The following is an 18,797-nucleotide window of genomic DNA, read 5'->3' as shown; positions in this document are numbered from 1 at the left end:
GTAAATTTCATGTTTTTCCTTTGTAAAATGGTCTTATTACATACAAATAAGAATAGGGACTTCGTTGGTGGTGCAGTGGTTAAGAATCCATCTGCCAATGCAGGGGACACGGGTTCGAGCCCTGGTCCGGGAAGATCCCACATGCCGCGGAGCAACTAAGCCCGTGTGCCACTGAGCCTGTGCTCTAGAGCCCACAAGTCACAACTATGGAGCCTCAGTGCCACAACTACTGAAGCCCGCGCGCCTAGAGCCCGTGCTCTGCAACAAAGAGAAGCCACCGCAATGAGAAGCCCGTGAACCACAACGAAGAGTAGCCCCCGCTCACCGCAAGTAAAGGAAGCCCGCATGCAGCAACAAAGACCCAATGCAGCCAAAAATTTAAAAAAAATTTTTAAAAATTAAATTAAATTTAAAAATAGAGTACAGGGCTTCCCTGGTGGCGCAGTGGTTGAGAGTCTGCCTGCCGATGCAGGGGACGCGGGTTCGTGCCCCGGTCCGGGAAGATCCCACATGCCATGGAGTGGCTGGGCCCGTGAGCCATGGCCGCTGAGCCTGCGCGTCCGGAGCCTGTGCTCCGCAAGGGGAGAGGCCACAACAGTGAGAGGCCCGCATACCGCAAAAAAAAAAAAAAAAAAAAAAAGAGTACAGAACCCAGTAAAAGACATTTTAAAAGGAGATTAGGAAAGAGTTGCAAATTAATAGAGCCGCAGAAGGCCTATCTGATGGGCATGAGGAACCCTGCTGATTTCCCATTCTCAACTCCCAAGTGAGAAAGTCAATTGTCAATTGGAATGGTGTTTTTAAAAAGCAAAACAAAACATGCATGAATCTCTAAATCACTATGCTGGGTGAAAGAAACCAGACATAAGAAAGTAGATACTATATTAATTACATTTATATAAAACTCAGAAAATGAAAACTAATCCATGATGACAGAAAGCAGATCAGTGGCTGCTTGGAACAGGGAGCCAACTCAGGGAGGTGGACTACAAAGGGACACAAGGAAGCTTTTGAGGTGATGGAAATGTTTTATATCTTGATAGTGGTGATGGTTTCATGGATGTATACATCTGTCAAAACTCATCAAATTGAACACTTTAAATGGGTGCAATTTATTGTACACAAATTATACCTCAATAAAGCTGTTACATAAAAACAAAAAAAATTAATATTTTTCAAATAAGCAAACTGCCTTGATTTTAACCCTAACAATTTTTAACCTCAGCAAAATCAAAATTAAATGAGCTAGGCTGAATACTGCAAAGTTGAGAATATGTTAAGATAAGGAATACTATCAAAGCTCTATAAAGGAGAAAAAAGGAACTTTAGCTGATTAAATTTTTAAAAGATTCTTACTGAGTACTCCCCTAAGCAGTAATACTTTTATTCACTAAATTAAGACCAGGGTATACAAAGTTTACAAACTGAAAAGTAACTTTCTAAAATTAAATTTCTGCTTTCTTCAACGAAGGTACAAGACATGGAACCTTCTATTCTTTGTTCAGATTCAAATCAACCAAGCCTTTGTGCTCTCATTCTCTTTCTTCTTTGAAATTTCCATTCCTGTTACCATAGGAACCTTCTAGCTGACAAGCCCTCAAGCATAGCAACAGCCTAAGCTTAGCAAGGAGTGTGAAAAGGGGACAGAGTCAAAGGCCAAAATTTGACTCAAGAGAATCAGAATTCCAATCTTTGTCACTCTACAAAGGGTCTGATAACCATAGAAACTGTATCCTACTAGGTTTGGGAATATTATGACTAAATTCACTAAATGTGAAACCAAATGTGGAATGGCATTGAAAATTCAAAAATGGTATTCATTCTATTTCAGATCCAAATTAGAGTGAGAAATTATTAAAAAACAACTTTTTAGAATAATTTTAAATGATTAAAAATAAGACCTTTTAAAAACCTTTTTGTAATAATAAAATTCCTAATGAGAAAAGGTCTAAAACTTTAAGAATTATACTTTATATATACATATTAAAAAAATTCTAGGTCTGCAACAAAATACCTTTAATCCCACAGATCTGCTTTTCTTTTACAAATCTTACTTTTTAAATGTCTTACGACAGCATATTAAATACTTTCCAATATTCTTTCAGTGCGTTGGTTTGCAGAAAGATGACATTATCACAGGCCTATATTTATCTTCTTAAGTCAAATGGGAGTTTCCAGAGCTGCCCATAAAATTTTTTTTTTTTTTTTTTTTTTTGCGATACGCGTGCCTCTCACTGCTGTGGCTTCTCCCGTTGCGGAGCACAGGCTCCGGACGCGCAGGCTCAGCGGCCATGGCTCACAGGCCCAGGCGCTCCGCGGCACGCGGGATCTTCCCGGACCGGGGCACGAACCCGCGTACCCTGCATCGGCAGGCGGACTCTCAACCACTGCGCCACCAGGGAAGCCCTGCCCATAAAATCTGACTTTTCTTCAGAAAGTAAACTTTTTTCAAATATCATGAACAGTTGTAAATTTTGGTCTGTCTCAAAAGATAAAACTTCACAAACCAAATTCCATCACACTTAGTAATTTAATTTAAAGTAAGTATTTTTGGGGCTTCCCTGGTGGCGCAGTGGTTGAGAGTCCGCCTGCCGATGCAGGGGACACGGGTTCGTGCCCCGGTCCGGGAAGATCCCACGTGCCGCGGAGCGGCTGGGGCCCGTGAGCCATGGCCGCCGAGCCTGCGCGTCCGGAGCCTGTGCTCCGCAACGGGAGAGGCCACAACAGTGAGAGGCCCGCGTACCGCAAAAACAAAAAACACACAAACAAAAAAAAAGTATTTTTAAGGCATTCTTTTAAAGTGATTTGTCACACAAAAAAATCAATTAAAAATTTAAAAGCTATTTTTTTCCTATAGTCAGAAATAACTAAATGCAATTAACTCTCCACTACTTGTGTGTACATTTTTCAATTTAGAAGTTTCTTAATTCCTGGTTGGTTTCCCTGTCACACAATAGGCTTCTCAATCCAATTCACTAGATTGTTGTTTGCTTAGGGAAAACTACCTTATTAATATTAACCTAAACAAAAGATAATAAGAGAGGTAAATCTGCTGGATAATGCATATATTCTAAAGATATAAGCAATGAATTTCAAGAATAAACATAATCAAAGAAATTTCATTTCCTAAGAAGCCTATCCACAAAATATTACTGGTAGAAAGGGGTATATTATTCTCTTAAAAACAAACAGAAAATCCACCTGTCTTTCAAGGTTAATTCAAATATGATCTGCAGCTATCTCTTCTACATATGATCCTTCTCTCTTTTGAATCCTCTTAGCACTTTATACCTATTTATGGCATTTAGCAAGTTCTTCCTTAAGTTTCAGTCATTCAATCAAAATACACTTAATAAATACCAAGTCTTAGACACTGCAACTGGGAGGTAGACAAAAAAGGACAGCTGAGATTTTTAAAAATAAAGTTTCTGTACTAATTTTACTATTTTGAAAACACAATGTGTTTCTTACAGAAAAATCAGAAAATACTGATACAAACATTAAATGAAAAACACAGAAAACACAAATAAATTGTGCTAATTCAGGAACAATCACTGTTGGCCTTGGCAAAAATCTCTCCAGATCACTTACTCTACATGAACATGCTTTTTTTTCTTCAACTAAAACAGGATGATACTACACGAAATGTTTTATTATCCACTCTTTTTTTTTCTACTTATTAATGCATCAAGTACAACCATTAGAATATGACAGGCAAAGATGGAGATTAGACTATTAAGGCAGAAAGAACATGAGAGGTCTAGAGATGAGAGTTGGTTTGCTTTATTTTTTTTCTTAATTACCCCACTTATAAGTGTAAACAAAATGTTGAAAGCTTCAAGTCATTTTGATCTCCACTCCCCCCACCTCCTGCCAAAAAAGGGCAAAGTAAAATATTAGTGTTCACAGGAAAGTGGTATCTTTGGTATTGGTAAGAGGATTACCATTACCATCGCCAAAAAGCCCATCACTATTTATCAATTACAACTTCAAGAGATTAAGTGCTTAGGTACAGCACTATAACCACAACCATGACTACCACCACCCCTTCGGAAGACACAGTTTATAAAGTTCATTAACTCACTCAAACATTTCTTTAGCAATTATTATGTGTTAGGCACTATGTTAGCTGCTGGCCCTACAAAGATGAATAAGGACATCAACAGCAAGCTCTGCTTTCAAAAGCAAATGTCCTTCAGTAAGAACTGAATTTAAAAAATGAGGACAGGGGCTTCCCTGGTGGCGCAGTGGTTAAGAATCCACCTGCCAATGCAGGGGACACAAGTTCAATTCCTGGTCTGGGAAGATCCCACATGCCACGAAGTAACTAAGCCCATGCACCACACTAACTGAGCCTATGCTCTAGAGCCCGCGAGCCACAACTACTGAGCCCACGCACCTAGAGCCCGTGCTCTGCAACAAGAGAAGCCACTGCAATGAGAAGCCCGCGCACCACAATGAAGAGTAGCCCCCGCTTGCCACAACTAAAGAAAGACCGTGTGCAGCAACAAAGACCCAATGCAGCCAAAAATAAAATAAATAAATAAAATAAATTTATATAAAAAAAATGAGGACAATCTCGTACCCATTAGAATGGCTATTATTCCAAGACAAAACAAACAAACAAAAAACCCAGAAAATAACTAGCACTGGTAAGGATATAGAGATATTGGAACCCTCGTGCACTGTTGCTAGAAATGTAAAATGGAGCAGCTGCTATGCAAAACTGTGGTGGTTCCTCAAAAAATTAAACATAGAAGTATCATATTATCCTGAAATTTCACTTCTGCGTGTATACCCAGAAAAAGTTTAAAGCAGAGAAACAGATATTTATACATCCATATTCATAGCAGCTATATTCACAACAGCCAAAAAAGTGGAAGCAACCCAACTGTCTGATGAATTAATGGTTAAACTAAATGTTTTGTATATACATACAATGAAATATTATTCAGCCTTAAAAAGGAAGGAAATTCTGACACGTGCTACAACGTGGATGAATCTTGAAGACATTATGCTAAGTGAAATAAGCCAATCACAAAAGGACAAATATTGTATGATTCCACTTAAATGAGGTACTGGAGTAGTCAATTTCTTTTTGTTTTTGGCCAAGCGGCCCAGCTTGTGGGATCTTAGTTCTGCGACCAGGGACTGAACCTGGGCTCGCAGCAGTGAAAGCGCGAAGTCCTAACCACTGGACCACTGGGGAGTTCCCTGGAGTAGTCAAATCCAGAGAGAAAGAAAAAAAGAAAGAATGGTGGTTGCCAGGGACTGGGGAATGGAAGAATGGGAAATTATTGTTTAATGGGTACAGAATTTTAGTTTTGGAAGCTGAAAAAGTGCTGCAGAAGGATAGTGTGATGACATACCAAGGCAACTGTACTTAATGCCACTGAACTGCACACTTAAAAATTGTTAGGATGGGGGAATTCCCTGGTGGTCCAGTGGTTAGGACGCTGTGCTTTCACTGCCAAGGGAAGGGGTTCAATCCCTGGTCAGGGAACTAAGATCCTGCAGGCCGCACGGTGCGGCCAAAAAAACCCAAAAAAGATTGGAATGGTAAATTTTATGTTATGTATATTCTGCCATAATTAAAGAAATCTTTTTGAGGAATATCTATAAACACTACTATGGAATATCCAGGATATACTGTTCAGTGAAAAAAGCAAGGTAGAGAAAACAAACAGTATGACACTATATCAAAGGAAAGTGAAAGAATATATAAATATAGACAGATACTGTATAAACATTTTATATAATTGTTATATTATATTTATAATTTTTAATGGAAGGATAAACAAAAAAACTTTAAAAAAAGACTACCCCCTAAGGGAAGGAAAGAATAAGGTGGAGGGGAGAGGGCCAGAAACTAGACTTCTCTGATTGTACCTTGTCCTATATATAAAGTTCTGAAACATAATTATAAAACAAACTTAAGCAAAAAAAAAAATTTTAAGTCATTCTTTAAAATCAAAATGAAACACAAACCTGAACTGTGTGTTGAATTAAACCAAACAGAGAAGTACTTAAGTAACTTAAAACACAGTAATTTGACTGTACATCCTTGGTGAAATACATCCCTCAGGACTAAAAGAAGTAGAAAGAAATCTAAAACTGCTTTCAGTAATTACATTGTTAGTAATAATACTGCTATTATTCTGAAATTATATAATGTCTCTATATAATAAGGTTTCAGTATAAGAGAAAAACAAAACTAAAATTTTAAACTGTTAAATAAAAACTCTGCAATATGATTTAATTGCAAGTATCAGTATAAACTCATGATGTACTTTCTTTTTAAAAAAAGTACTTCCTAGCTCTGTCTATGAAAAGGCCTAAAAATGACTAACCTAGTATCAATAAGCGTAACACCCAGATAGCAGTCCGTGAAAATCCTTTCCAACTAAAAGGAACTAGTGCTCCCTAAAAAACCTGATAATTCAAGGTCTAAGGCAGAATTTTATGAAATGAGGTTAGATCATACCAGAAAGCAAGGAAGCTATTAGAAACCACTAGGGTAGTGTCAAATACACTTAGGAGCTACCTTGAAGCGGCTCCCACTACCAAAGACAGAACAATTTGAGCCCTAATAAAATAATAACTGCAATGGACTGAAACACATCAAATATGGTAAAAATCCATGAGTTCATAATGATACTTAAAAAGAAAAAAAAGAAAAAAGACCTCATTAGTCACTTTTGAAAGATTCTTGTGAATCAATTTATTATCCTAAAAACTAATAAACAAAGGAAAACAATCAAGTATTTATCCTGTCTTTCTTATAAAAACTGAACACAAGAGTAACTTAATAGTCCAATAGTCGAAAAGAAGAAGTTTCTGTTTATAAAGTAGTCTGGCTGAGAAATGAAGAATGACAGAACTAGAATATCACCATTTTGCAAACCCCTAATAAAATTATTGACCTAAGAGATGATCGATGGCTGCTAAAATTACAAAGAGTAACAAGCAGACATTACGTGCCTACGAAGTATTCTTTCAAAACAAAAACAGAGACAGAGGAACATGGTAAATAACATCACAGGGATGCAGTCTGCAAAATAAAACTATGAGAAATAGGGCAAACATACTACAAGAAAAAAGGGAGAGGGGTAAGGGAAGGAGAAACTATAAACTGTGACATCAATTGAATGCATTGCATGAACTCTGATTTGAAAAGTCAACTATAAAATAAACTGTGAACTTCTAAGAGTAATTTAAACATTAATTGTATATTTGATGATACAGGTACGATGTTTACATATTTTGAAAGAGTCGTTACTTTATAGAGATATATACGGAAATATTTATGGATGAAATTATGGTGTTTGGGATTTGCTTTAAAGCAACCCAGGTGGATTTGCTTTAAAGCAACCCAGGTGCAGTCATAAATGAAACAAGACTAGCTATGTGTTGATAACTTTTGAAGCTGGATGATGGGTATATGGTGTTCATTATATCACTCCATACATTTCTATCAATATATAACTGAAATTTTCCATAATAAAAAGTTACAGGGAGGGACTTCCCTGGTGGTCTGGTCGGTCCAGTGGTTAAGACTCCGCCTTCCAATGCAGGGGACATGGGTTTGATCCCTGGTCGGGGAACTAAGATCCCACATGCAGAAGGGCATGGTAAGACCAGGAAATCACTTTAACTATTTAAGAAAATTCAGATACTGTAAACCACCAGCCTAAGGCTGAACAAAAGAACCCATTTTCAAAGTCATGTTCCCTTCAATATTTAGTAACTGAATTATGAGTACTATTAGTATAGTCTGTTCTTTAAAGTTTTATTAGCAAAAACAGAAAAGATGTAATCATGTCATAACTTGGACAATTTTAAACTTCTGAATGGCTATTATCTCCCAAGTTCCAGTGCTTCAAATTTCTATATAAAATAATGTCTGAAAACTAAGATGAGTAACATTCCCCAAACATGAAATCTTCAATCCATTAGAGTTTGAACCTAAATACATAACTTTTTAACATACAAGATGTAGTTAAAAACAACATTATTTTCCTGTTGTCTATCAGACACATTCATTAGCTTGGTTAAACAGGGTAATACAAGAATCATTTTCTACGACATGTCAAATAATAGATCAAGTCTTACCTCCATTGCTAAAGCTGCTGTCTGTTGGTCATAATGATTCAGAAGATTAGGCATGAAGGTAGTATTATAAGGCAAATCTTGGCACATCCTCAAGGTAATAGGTTCACAAGAAAACAAACTGTGCCCACCTATATGCCTCACAAACAAAGTCAAGGGCCACAGAATGAAGACGATCCAACTCACAGCCATGCTTCCTTGACTGAATGAGAATCAGATGATCAGGCCTACTCAATATGTACGTTAGATCTCTGTACACTTGCAGGTCTCAGCTTGAAAGTACTTCTTCGATCTTTCTGTTAAGTTCTTCAGACAGAAATACTCTTTGCACCGTCAGAGGTTTGTTAACTTGGTCTCACAAAAGGCATTTGTTTTTGGTTTCACAATATGGGAAAATGACATCATCTTGCCTCTTCTTTTCATTTTATTACATAGGGCACCACTTGGCCAACAGATCAAGTTGATCAACCACATTCCCAAACAACAGATTCCATCTTAGGAGAAGAGCTATTTCTTCCCTTGACTGAAATATCTGAAAAGAAATTTTTTAAAAATGGGAGAAATTAGTCATTTCCTCTCAAAATATTATCGACTTGATATTAAAATCTTTGATTAGCTCAGTAAAGTTTCAGGATACAAAATCAGTATACAAAAATCAGTTGCGTTTCTATACACTAACAATGAACTACCAGAAAGAGAAATTGAAAAAAAAAAAATCTTTGATGAGAGATATAATACTGACCTAATAGATAAAATACATGGGTATTTCATATAGTATAGTTTTCCTACTTTATCATTTATGGTACAGATATACTAACATAATACATAAACAGCATTCAAAGGCAAATTTTCTTCCCTCAGTTGCCTATATAACATATCGTTTAATTTCCCATCTATGATGGCAATTTTTCATTTGTCACAAGACATAATTGATCCATTTTGAAAAATCTGTATGCCATTGTCCTAAACTTTATTTAAATATCTGCCACGCTTATAACCTAAGTTATTTAATTTAAATTTTATTATATGTGTTTTAATCATTAATAGTGCAGTTTTTACATTAAATGATTTGGCAGATGGTATCTGTGAAAGATGTAAAATATAAATAAATAGAAAGATATGGATTCAAGCCTCTTTATAGCTCTTTGAGTCACTTCACTTCTCTGAACTCAGAACTTTCCTTCCTGAAAATAGCACCTCCCTAACAAAGATGATTTATGAGTGAATTATGAAGTAATACATGTAAAAGTACTCTATAAAAGGTAAAGCAACATCAAACATTAGGTAGGTTTATTGCTGAATAACAGCTGATACAAGACTACTATCAACCAATAATGAACTGGCAAACAGAAGATTCTAAAAGTAGTATCAGGACATTTTCCCAATATTACTTCATCCTTTTAGACAGTACAAAAATTTAGTACCATAGATGTAGAAACATTTGACCAACAAATGCTTCATTACACACAGCCAAGTTGCAGAGACTAGAAATCATCCCTAGAAAGTTATAGCAGGAATAGGAATGATTCCCAGTTATAGTTTCTTCCAAGTTGTAGAATCTTTGACTTGACACTACTTTTCCAGGGGTAAAAATATGCATCTCATTTGGGGCTGGAAGGGTATATGTGGAGTGGAAGGCAGGTCTGGCAGGAAAAAAGCATATACTAAGCTATCATATTTTCATTTGGTTTCATAATGATGTTAAATTTGCTTTTATTTCATTTTGTTTCATAGATATTAGATATTTGTTTGCGGTAGACAGCCTAGATTGGGAAAACATGAAAAAGACAGGTTCAGAAATTCTCAGAGACCCGGGTTAACAGACAACTTAAATATATACTAGGGCCCGTGACAGCTTAGACCTTGAGACCTGGAACTGGGTTGGCTTAAGCAGGGAAGGAACTGTCCTCTGTCCACTGACTATCAATGACTGGGACCTCTGCATCCCAAGCTTTAATTACTAGGCAGAAAAAACTATTTGGAGAAAGTAAAGCAATGGCTGAATCTTCCCAATTTCTCCCCCTAGTATTTGGTCTTGAGTAGTGGACGGGAAAAGGAAAGTCTGTGGCCTCCAGAATTAGGAACACTAAAGATACGAGCAAACCTGTCCCCAAACATCAAATCTCTCTAATACTGAAATCTCTAAACCAGAAATATTTGCAAAAGCTTCTGGGCCTGCCATATTTTTTCCTCCTTCAAGTTGGTCCCAAAAATGTGATGTCTGGCTAAAGAAAACTGATAATAAACACAGTCATTTATATTTAAGCTTAATTACCATGCAGCACAGTAACAATTATGCATATCATTAAATGTGTCAACCACTGAAAGCTTTATTTGGTTACAGTATTAAAACATCCATATAAGTTCCATCTTTGTAATTTGCTGCTTATGTAGCATGTTCATCTGCTTGCAATTAAAAAAAGTTAAAGGGGGGCTTCCCTGGTGGCACAGTGGTTGAGAGTCCGCCTGCCGATGCAGGGGACACAGGTTCGTGCCCCGGTCCGGGAAGATCCCACATGCCGCAGAGCGGCTGGGCCCGTGAGCTATGGCCGCTGAGCCTGTGCGTCCGGAGCTTGTGCTCCGCATTGGGAGAGGCCACAACAGTGAGAGGCCCGCGTACCGCAAAAAAAAAGAAAAAGAAAAAAGTTAAAGGGAACATTGCTCCCTACTGAATATGTATATAACAATAAAAATTTCAAAAATTTCACTTAGACTAATCTATTTTTCAAGCAGTATGGGTTTCAAATATATGGTTCAAAGAAGACTACCACATAAAACTTGAGGAAGAAACTAAGTAATAGCTCATTGGGTTTTTGAAACTAGATGAGAAACCCCCTTATACTTCTGCCTACTCTATTTACTTGTTTTTCTCTCAATTATTCCTTTTGCCTCATTTACAAGCAAGGCTCCCCACCACCTTACAAAAGTGCTTTCCTTTATGTACTACGACATTCAAATTTTCATGTATCAGGACATCCCTGGTGGCACAGTGGTTAAGAATCCGCCCGCCAATGCAGGGGACACCAGGTTTGATCCCTGGTCCGGGAAGATTCCACATGCCATGGAGCAACTAATCTCATGCGCCACAACTACTGAGCCTGCACTCTAGGGCCTGCGTGTCCCAACTACTGAGCCCACATGCTGCAACTACTGAAACCCATTCACCTAGAGCCCGTGCTCTGCAACAAGAGAAGCCACCACAATGATAAGCCTGCGCACTGCAACAAAGAGTAGCCCCTACTCGCCACAACCAGAGAAAGCCCACGCACAGCAACAAAGACCCAACACAGCCAAAAAATAAAAAATAAAAATTTCCACATATCAAAACATTTTTGTAAAATTATTATGTTAGGCTGGGGTATAATCTTAATACATCAAGAGTAGTTTATGATTATTAAAATAAATAAGAAAAAAAACCAGTGGAATGCCGTGAGACAAAAAGAAAAATAGGAATAGTAAAAATCTTAAAGAATGTATATTTCCCCCAAATCAGAGGTGCCCTAATCTTAATGTGTAGCAGATTCATAGATTCCCCCATAAGTCTAAGAAATTGGAACCTCTGGAAAATGATATGCATTCTAATGATTATCTCAGGTTCTATTACAGGTGATCTATAAATCATATTTTGAGAAATTCTATCCTAAAATAGAGTAATTTAACAGTATAGGATATTTGTACATAATTGTGTGCTTAGCAAAAGTAATACATAAAATGAATATTTTAAAAAGCAGGTAAAGAATACTTTAATAGAGAAATGGGAAAAAGACATAAATTTACAAAAGAAATATAAATAGCCAACAAACACATGAAAAGATATTCAACTTTACTACTAAAAACATGTGAACATGATATATAACATTTTTTCCAATCAGATAGGCAAAATAAGAATAACAGAACACAGTATAGTAGAGGGTGCAGGGAAAAGAACATTTTCAACATTCCAACACTTTCAAATACTATAGGTTTTTTTTTGGCCGTGTGGCTTGCGGGATCTTAGTTCCCCCACCAGGGATTGAGTCCAGGCCATGGTAGTGAAAGTGCCTAACCTCTGGACTGCCAGGGAATTCCCCACTTTCAAATACTACTGGTGGGAATGTAAACTAGTTGGTATTTCAAAAAAAACAGCTACGTACATCAAAAGCCCTTAAAATGTGTACAATCTGATCCAGAAAACCTATTCTATAATTTATTCTAAGAGAGTAAACACAGGGACTTCCCTGGTGGCGCAGTGGTTAAGAATCTGCCTGCCAGTGCAGGGGACACAGGTTTGATCCCTGGTCTGGGAAGAACCCACATGCTGCAGAGCAACTAAGCCCGTGCACCGCAACTACTGAGCCTGCGCACCCTAGAGCCTGTGCTCCACAACAAGAGAAGCCACCACAATGAGAAGCCCGTGCACCGCAACAAAGAGCAGCCCCCGCTCGCCACAACTAGAGAAAGCCCGCGCACAGCAACAAAGACCCATGCGGCCAAAAATAAATTAAAAAAAAAAGTAAACACAAGTACACGTGATGTATAACCAAAATGTTAGTGCGACATTGTTTATAAAATAAAAACCAGAGGCAACCTATAAGTCTACCAATAAGTAACTGGTTAAACTATGGTATAACCAATACATGATATACTCACTAAAAAAGATGAGCAGGATCTGTACACGTTGACGTGGTAAGACAGTAACAATAAGTAAAAAATAAAATTTAAAAATGTTTTGCAAAACAGAATATATATATATATATATATATATCACTTCTGTCAAAAAGATACATACACAGAACAGAATAAAACTATTTCAGTTGTTTAAAAATAAAATATTATAGGGAATTCCCTGGCAGTCCAGTGGTTGGGAGTCCACGCTTCCACTGCAGGGGGCATAGGGTTCCATCCCTGGTTGGGGAACTAAGATCTCGCATGCCTCGTGGCCAAAAAAACAAAAACAAAAAATTATAAATAAAATATTATAAATGCTAAAATTTTATTTAAAAATCTGTCGTATATTATTTGTGTATGGGATAATTTAACTCTGCTAAATCTATAAATGTGTGCTGACTGGCTGACAAGAATACTAGCTGAATCACTGATTTATTGGCTGCTAATTATGCAACAAGCCAAGGGACACAAAACTGTCCTACTGGGCTTCCCTGGTGGCGCAGTGGTTGAGAGTCCGCCTGCCGATGCAGGGGACGCGGGTTCGTGCCCCTGTCCGGGAAGATCCCACATGCCACGGAGCGGCTGGGCCCGTGAGGCACGGCCGCTGAGCCTGCGCATCCGGAGCCTGTGCTCCGCAACGGGAGAGGCCACAACAGTGAGAGGCCCGCGTACCGCAAAAAAACAAACAAACAAACAAAAAAAAAACTGTCCTACTGTAAGTAGTAAGAAAAGCAAAAAACTGATGATCAACATAGTATGAGTCAAAAACTGATTTTCAATACTGAAAAAAATCACATCACTTATCAGCTGAATCAAATGTTGTTATACACAGTTTTAAAAAAAACTTTTTTTTTTTTTGCGGTAAGCGGGCCTCTCACTGCTGTGGCCTCTCCCGTTGCGGAGCAAAGGCTCCGGACGCGCAGGCTCAGCGACCATGGCTCACGGGCCCAGCCACTCCACGGCACGTGGGATCTTCCCAGACTGGGGCATGAACCCGCGTCCCCTGCATCGGCAGGAGGACTCTCTACCACTGCGCCACCAGGGAAGCCCTAAAAAAAATTTTGATATGTATTCTACACTGCTTTTAAATAACATAATGAAATATCTGCTTCTAATCAAGATCATGTGAGTATGGGTAGCAACAGTCATTTTTCCTAAGGTAGAATCATCCTTGGAAAAGCTGTAAGTTGAAGTTCTAGACAGCAGGACACAGAGAAGATTCGGGACCCCAAGAGATACTGCCAAAATATAGCAACTCATTAAATAAAGGTTTAAAGTCCTTCTGGCATTCTTACTGATATTATATTTTTTTACTATAAGAATCTGCAGAATCTCCGCTGAATAAAGGGAACTGCTGGATTAACATAACTGGAGTGAACAGCCTCAGGAGGCAGGGCCCAGTAAAAAGTGAGCAATATGGCAACAGTTGTTCATGCCCTAACCCTGAGAAAAGAGGCACATTCACTTCTCTACAGAGCAATATAACATGGAAAACTGATTTCAGATTAAGCTACTTGATTATCATTTCATCACAAAACAAAAAGGAATAGATACATTTAAACATACACTTTAATTTTTATCAATGTGTAACATCAGGAATCTGGTATTACCCAATTTACCAGTTTTCTTTTGATGACAGAAAGTAAAAGCCCTTAAAATAAGCTGAGTATTTGTCCTGAAGAACAGCAATAAAGGGGATGCAGTCTTGGAAGACTGTCTTCCCAGGCTGGCTACAAAGCCAGACCCAAAGAACTCAAGTGGGAAAAGCAGGAGATGGCAACTGTGAAGAGGAAAGCAGGCGGAATCCCAGAAGAAACAATGACAACAGTGGGCCCTGAGGGCTTGTCAAGAGGGTCCTGCGACAAAAGATTATGTTCAGCAATTCTATTCCAATTCACACTTTCTGTACAGAAAGTGATCTGGTTCATCATTCTCAGTTTAGATTTAATTTTCTTGACACTCTATAAATGTAGATAACATTTTGCATTTCCAATTCAGAAATACCATCTAAAGGTTGCCTCAAACACGGTGGCTACAATGGGAACAGGAGAAACATTCCTTGTCTTTTTTCGGAGGAGTTTTCCAAGAATGCATTACAAGGATTAGCAATGACTACCTCTAAAGAGTTTCTTCTCTCAAGTAAATTACGGTCTTGTTGGAGAGCAAAATATACATTCAGAGCATACTCACTGCTCTAAGTGTTAGGTTCCTTTTCCTAAAACCCATGTGGTTTTTGGCCTTTTGTTTTCCATATCTTATTACTTAAAAAATAAATTCATTCTAGAAATACTGTTTCCTGGTGGCAAAAAGAAAATTTATGCAGCTCCATATTTAATTCATAGGTCGCAGATTCCTATTAATCTCAGAGTATCTCCTTCCTACTTCATCTCTGTAATTTTTAAAGTTCATCTTGTCATCTACTGATTACAATGGATAATCTAATCTTCCAGTGTGCTGAGTGATATGGCTTAGAAAGAAAAACAAACACAGGAAAAACAAATACATCTAAGTTCAAAATTTAAATGAATGGTAGGCATCAAAATCCAGTCCATTTTACAAATTATACATTACTTTTAAGACTAGAGAAAGCAGAAGATCTTTTAAAATGAATCTAAAAACAAAACTGGAAAGTTAAAAGATAGCCATATTCTGGACTAAAAAAACAAAAATCAGGTGACATTCCAGCCTTGGCTTCCCTTTTCAATTAAAATTTGTTCAGAAAATGGTCTAATATCAAGCCCCTGATTTTTGTTTTTTTCCCTTTAGCATGGTTGTATGCTTTGACTATAAAATTAGTTCAGTGAGATAAAATTTGGGGACCAGGATTTTTTTTTTAAGCCGACTAGCCTAGTTATATTTATCTCAACCTTCATTTGCAGTGCATTCCTTGGATCCACCAAAACTGTCGCTAGTTCTCAGTGTAACAAATTGGAATTCAAAGAGAGATCCATCATTTTTGATGCAATAGTCAGTTAAAATTGCTTCCTAGCCAATGAAGAGTTGTTACTCTTCAAACATTTATCCCTAGCCTTATGGAAATGCCACTATTAAAAACCTTCATTTCTTTCCTCAAGACCCTGCTACACATCTTTTCGCAAACCTACACTGAACAATCTCTCGAACATATTTCAAAGTCTTGCTTTTCATTTGCACTGTTGCTCTTTACGTGGGCAGCTGCAGCTTTAAGCAGCCCTAATTCTAGAGTTTTAGGGGTTAAAAAAAAACAAACCTGAGGCCAACACTGCTCTCCCCTGCAAAAGAAGGTAAAGATGTGGTAAGAACTGTTTCCTACCACCTGTCTCTTAAAGAAAATAAAGTCAATAGCAGCCTAACACCAACAAACTAATATGCTCAGAATAAGTTTTCAGTATAAAATCTCATAGTTTTACTAACAAATATGAAATTTAAGTTGGGGAGAGACATTTTTTTCCTGTCAAGTGGGAAACAGAGGACTTATTGTGAGTTAAAAACTCCCCTCTCTTTGCCCAATGATGAAGCTTTCACATTGTACTATACAAAGAAAGAATGTGCACTTTACTATTATATTCCCCTCAACCCTCCCTATTTCAAATATCTCAATTATAGGACTCCCAAGAAAAAGCCACCTAAATGTTCAAAGCACAGAATAAAGCTCAGAGGAATATAGTAGCTAAGATGAAAAAAGGAATGAAAGAGCCTACGGTCCTTTCTTCTTTTATTAATGGGACACTGTGGTAGATTCAAGAGAGATGTGGAGGTAGAGAATATTAGTGGATGAGAAAAAAAAAAAGTAGGAGGAAAGAGAAGGTAGGATGGTAGGCTTTACTAATCACCTTCTTATTTTCCTGATAGTTTCAAAGCCCTTGGGGGGTAGAGGAAGAACATGTTATTGCACGAAATAAAAGGCAACCCGGTAAGAGAAGGGCTGCATCTCAATTATCTTTTATCTTCAGCTCTATCCTTGCAAGCCTGCCCCCTTAAGCTTTTACACCACTTTCCTGTCTTATTACCTCTATGCTGTGGTTTGGTAGGTAGTTCAAGCAAATGCTTTTTTTTTTTTTTCCTGGAGGAAAAAGATGGTATTGATTTGCTTAAAAGTACGGATGGAAAGCATTATCTTGAGGAGTAAACGCTTCTTAATAACATAACTACTGATTTATCTATTCTTTTGACTGTCAGCACACCGCTAAAGGCTAAAAGAAGGCTGAAGAGGGAGGTAACATCCCCAATGTCAGGTCTTTGTTTCCTTGTTCTTGCGGTACTGGCTTTGCCAAGTAACCCAATTCCTGTAAATAAACATGACAGGTCTATGAGAACTACTTCTATAAAATAAGATCTTGTTTGGCTGTTTTTATATAGCAGTTATCCACTTCCATAGCTGCTAGTCTGCTCTGCTGCTCCATCCTTTTAAATTTAGAAGGGAACCAAAATTCAAATTTTCATTTTAATTATGGGCCAAAAACCGGACCTCCTTCCTACAGCAGATATTTTGCAACTTTAAGTTGACTCCTATGCCTGAATTAGTGGCATGTGCTTTTGTTCTAAAAAAAAAAAGGAAAACAGAAAGAAAAGAAAAAAAAAGAAGCAGCCGTCTTTCTTTCTCTTATTGAGGAGGCACCTAACTCTTCAAAAGCCTCTAGGAAGCTGCTAAAACGTCTTGAAATATTTTAACAGCAGCTTTATTTCAGAGGCTATGGATGAACTGCCCCGCGGTACCCCAGGGCAAACACACGGAGCATCAAAGCGGGCAGCGGGGGAAGCCTCGAGGAGGGAGCAGCAGACTTTGCGAACTGACTGGAGGGCGGGGAGGGAACAACTTTTAGGACTGGAAACAGGAGGCCGGTCAGATGCTGAGACACCGCCCGGGCCCGGGGAAGCCTCGACGCGGGTCTCGGGCGGACCGCCGCGCCCCGACGCGCAGCCCTCGGTGCATTGTCCTCCCCGCCGGCGGCCGCGCCCTCCACCACGCCCCGGGCGGCCCCGGAGCGCCACACGCCCCCGCGGCGCCCACCGAAGCGAAGGGCTGGGCCGGGGTCGGCGCGGAGGGAACGCGGGCCACACTCGCACAGGTTGTCCGGCGCGAGCTCGGGACCGCGAGGGTTAATCCTGTCCGCGGACATCTGTCCGCCTCAACCCCCAGCCCCAAACCCCGCTCCCCCGCGCCCCGCCGGCCCGCCGCCCACCCCGAGAAGCTCCGAGACACCCCGCCACAGCCCGGCACCCAAGGCTTTTGTTTCGGCCGCGACGAGAATAACGATCCCTGAGGAGGAGCTGCCGGGGCTGCTGGTGGCTCCTCGGCATAGGGTTAGACAGAGGAGCGGGCAGCCGCGGCAGCACCTCCTCAGTCCCCACACTCCCCAAGCCCTCCTCCCGCTGAGCCGGACGGGGGAGCCGCACGCTCCGGGACTCACCTCACACCTCGGGGCCGGGCTCCTAGGGGGGCTGCGGCGCCGGCCGTGGGTGGGCGCGGGTCCCTCAGGTAAACGTAGCGAAGGAGGACCGCCAGCGCGCGCCTCAAAGCGACCGCGAGCTTTCGCGAGCGCCAGGGCGCGCGGCCAGCGGAGCGAGCGAGCGCGCGCGCGCACGCACGGCGCAGGCGCGCTGCGCACGCGCGGCCGAGCGTTCCCATTTTGAGCCCAGCTGCGTGATACCCGCTCCGCTCGCCTCGTTTTTCCCGGTTTCGAGCCGCTGGTGGTGCTGGCGCCTCCTACCCCCTGCGGTGTCGTTCCGAGCTCTGGAAGCGTTTTTCTTAAATAACCCCCTTTGCAAAGCCATCCCTCTTTTCCCTGCTGAGACAGCGCGGCGACTCTCATCTCTCAACCCTGGGATGCTAGTATTGCGAGACTACCAGGACCTGTTTTGAGAACCAGTGTGCCCCCGGGGACCCAGGAATTGGAGATGGTTAAGAGGCGGGTCACCAGCTGCTGAGGGTGGCACTGGGTTCAGGTGGAGGTAGTCAACTGGCCTGTTGCAGAGCTCCAGGCTGAAACAACAGAGCAGACAGGATACCTGCCCATGAACAGTTTGTATCTTCTTTACCAACACCTTAGTGGGCAGGTGGA

The 18,797-nt window shown here is 39.8% G+C and overlaps 1 protein-coding gene across 2 annotated transcripts in view; it reads right to left on the bottom strand.

Moving 5' to 3' along the window:
• Positions 1-18,272, bottom strand: part of FZD3 (frizzled class receptor 3) — a 93,626-nt gene extending 75,354 nt beyond the window's left edge. The window contains exons 1-2 of one of the 2 annotated variants that reach the window (XM_027087886.1): positions 18,147-18,272; positions 8,113-8,641 (exon numbers count right to left, since the gene is read on the bottom strand). In XM_027087886.1, coding sequence (XP_026943687.1) covers positions 8,113-8,301 — 189 coding nt within the window. In that variant the 5' untranslated portion in view covers positions 8,302-8,641; positions 18,147-18,272. The remainder of the gene's footprint in view (positions 1-8,112; positions 8,642-18,146) is intronic. The other variant, XM_027087885.1, reaches the window with a different exon arrangement.
• Positions 18,273-18,797: the final 525 nt, after the last annotated feature.

The sequence above is a fragment of the Aethalodelphis obliquidens genome, unplaced genomic scaffold (genome assembly GCF_003676395.1).
Source record: "Aethalodelphis obliquidens isolate GAN/ISIS:26980383/991018 unplaced genomic scaffold, ASM367639v1 scaffold61, whole genome shotgun sequence".
Lineage (NCBI taxonomy): Eukaryota > Metazoa > Chordata > Mammalia > Artiodactyla > Delphinidae > Aethalodelphis > Aethalodelphis obliquidens.
This window is presented reverse-complemented; position numbering and strand designations above follow the sequence as displayed.